This window comes from Vigna unguiculata, chromosome 10, assembly GCF_004118075.2.
Source record: "Vigna unguiculata cultivar IT97K-499-35 chromosome 10, ASM411807v1, whole genome shotgun sequence".
NCBI classification, from domain to species: Eukaryota; Viridiplantae; Streptophyta; class Magnoliopsida; order Fabales; family Fabaceae; genus Vigna; species Vigna unguiculata.
In genome coordinates, this window is record NC_040288.1 from 32,621,048 (window position 1) to 32,624,103 (window position 3,056).

A 3,056-nucleotide genomic window follows, 5' to 3' on the forward strand; every position below is an offset into this window, starting at 1 on the left:
ATGAAGAAACGTACAAACTACAAATGGGGATGGGAATATACCTACACTCATACGCACTCTCTTCCAAATTTTTACTCACATATATATACAGCACATATAGATCAGTATCATCACATAAGCCACCAACGTGTTTTCTCTATCCAATCATACACACCATATGCTAAAGAATACTCCAAACTCAACCCAAACCAAAACAAGCTACTCTACCTAATCAAAACGCCAAAATCTCATTCTTTTGTTTCTGTCCCTTTTTGTTGTTATGGCTGGAGCTGAAGCTACAAAACATGATTCTACTACAAGTCCTACAACCACTGCTACCACCAACATGGCCACCAGATCGAGCAAGCCAGCGACCATGATCAGAAGATTCATTGGGGTGAGGCAAAGGCCCTCGGGAAGGTGGGTGGCTGAGATCAAAGACTCTTCTCAGCACGTGAGGTTGTGGCTTGGAACCTATGACACCCCAGAAGAGGCTGCAAGGGCTTATGATGAAGCTGCAAGAGCCCTGAGAGGTGAAAATGCAAGAACCAACTTTGCTCCAATGAACCAAGCCACAGGGCAATCAGGGTCCACCCTTTTAACCGGTGATGGAAAGCATGGTCTGAGCTTTGCTTCCTTGAAAGCCAAGTTGAGCAAGAATCTTCAGAACATCATGGCTAGGGCAAGTGACCACAACAAGTCCTCCAAGAGTAGGGTGAGTGACCACTTCACCTTTGCCAGCATCTTCCACCGCAGGAGCTACCAAATCCCTGAAGGGGACATGAGGAACATTGAGAAAGTGGTGCAGCCTAGCATTATTGTCCCACCTGTGGAAGGTGCTGTTGATTATGCTTCTGCTGCTAACTGGGAAAGTGCTTCCAGTGTCTCTGATTGCAGCTCTGAGTGGGTCGGGTTCGGCAAACTCGGGTTGGATCAGTCAGACGGGTCGGATATTGGAGAGTTCAGTGTTGGTGATCAAGGGTTCTTGGAGCAGTTGATGGGGTGGGTTGAAAGCCCTGATGTTAGTGATCAAAGTGAGTGTTCAAGGAGTAAGAGGTTCAAGGTATCTTCTTCTGTGCTTGTACCTCCAACTTTCACTGCTTCTCCTTATGACTGTGGATCCCCTTATAGCGGTTATGCCTCCCCTTATAACGGTTATGCATCCCCTTATAACGGTTATGCTTCTCCCTATTGTGCCTCTCCTAGTAATGGTTGTGCTTCTCCATATTACAATAAGAAGTGAATGAAATTGAAATGGAGCTGGTGCTGGCTTGGCTTATTTAGAAGGTTAAGAGAATAACTACATGTTTGGTGAAGGAAAGTTTTCATCACATGTATATAGATACAAAAGAGAACATGGCTGTGGAGAACAAAAAAGATTGTTATGTTATCATGGATACGAAATTTTACTGATATGAAAGTTTGGCTTCAAAGTTATAACTCTCTTTCAAGTTGGTTTCATATCTGCACTGTTTGGGATGTAACAAAGGTAGATTTGAGTTTATAAAAGGGCAAAGAAGCATGTGCCTATATATGTGTATGTAATATATAAACATCCTTGAATCAAAACATAGTGGCAATTACTTTTGAGTCAATGAAACACAATGAAAATGTACTGTGAAAATTCAATGTTTTTTGTTTTTCATTTTTGGCTTCCTAAATGGTTGCTTAGGAAAGTTTCAAGGTGGAAACTGGATTGAGACCAAGCACTCAAGTTAAACTACCTCAGCTATATATGTATGAGTAAGGCACACTGTTATAACTAATGCTACTTTGGAAATGAAGTGGAAAGGGAAGATATCAAAGGAAAAAAAACAAAAAGTAAAAAGTTGAGTTGATTTAAGAAAAAACACAAATAAAGAACAAAGGAATGAAAACTTCATAATGATACCTAAATAACCTTATTTGGAAAAGTTTATAATGGATTTAATTGATGTAATGCAATATTTTTTTTTATATTAATATATCTAAAAAGTTAGTGTTTAAATAAATTTTTGAAAATAAAAAACTTTAAAAATATAAGTTAAAGTTAAAATAAAAAACTATTATAGAACTTTAGTAAAAGAAATTTATATTTCAAATAAAAATATATTACAATAAACTAATGTCAAAATTTAAATTAATTAATTAATTTATTTATTGTTTTAATATTTTATTTTAATTATTTATCTTATTGCAATATAAAATATAATAGAATACTGAATTAATTTATTTGTTACCTTAATATATTTTGATTATTTTTTCTATAATATATATATATATATATATATATATATATATATATATATATATATAGAGAGAGAGAGAGAGAGAGAGAGAATATTAACTTAAACTTTTATGATTTTAATAATTATTTTATTTTAGTATGTTAATAATATAATTGTTAAAAAAACACTGTGTTTATAATCAATAATAATAAAATATTTTACAAATAGAATTAACTGTGATTTTAACGTATTATGTTGTAAATATTATTTACTCATATAATTGGAAAGATGATTGATTATATATATATATATATATATATATATATATATACTTAGCAAATTATGTTATCTTATTTTCTAATTTTATTTGTTTGTAATTTAACTTGTTTTTTAGTTTAAATAGTAGATCTGTATATACATAAACAAGAAAACTGCTGACCAGTTTCAGGGCACCGGATGTAAAATTTTTATAGATAATTATAAAATTAGATAAATCATAACTTTAGTAATTATTAATGTATTTTTCACTTTATTTAGAAGACAAAAATACCTATAATTATTATACATTTTTAATTTATTTGATAAAAAAGAAGTTAAAAAAATAGTAAAATAAAAGAATAACTATATTTTAATATTATTAAAAATTAAAATATAATTAAACATAAATTTTTTAATAAACAATAAATATATTTTTTTAATACAGACAATATTATGTTAATATTTGTTTATTAAAAAAACAATGATATTTTATTTTCTGTTAATTTATAAAAAAACTAAGGTTAATTATATTTTAATTTTTTAATATATAGTAAATAAATTATCAATTATAAATATATAATATTTATAGTAATTTTGTCTTTTAAACAAAAT

General features: G+C 30.4%; 1 protein-coding gene across 1 annotated transcript; it reads left to right on the forward strand.

Annotated features, from left to right (window-relative positions):
* The first annotated feature begins 259 nt into the window (after positions 1-259).
* LOC114165557 (ethylene-responsive transcription factor ERF086-like) lies at positions 260-1,222 on the forward strand. The gene has a single exon (XM_028050148.1). It carries the CDS (start codon positions 260-262, stop codon positions 1,220-1,222), a length of 963 nt encoding a protein of 320 aa, XP_027905949.1.
* Positions 1,223-3,056: the final 1,834 nt, after the last annotated feature.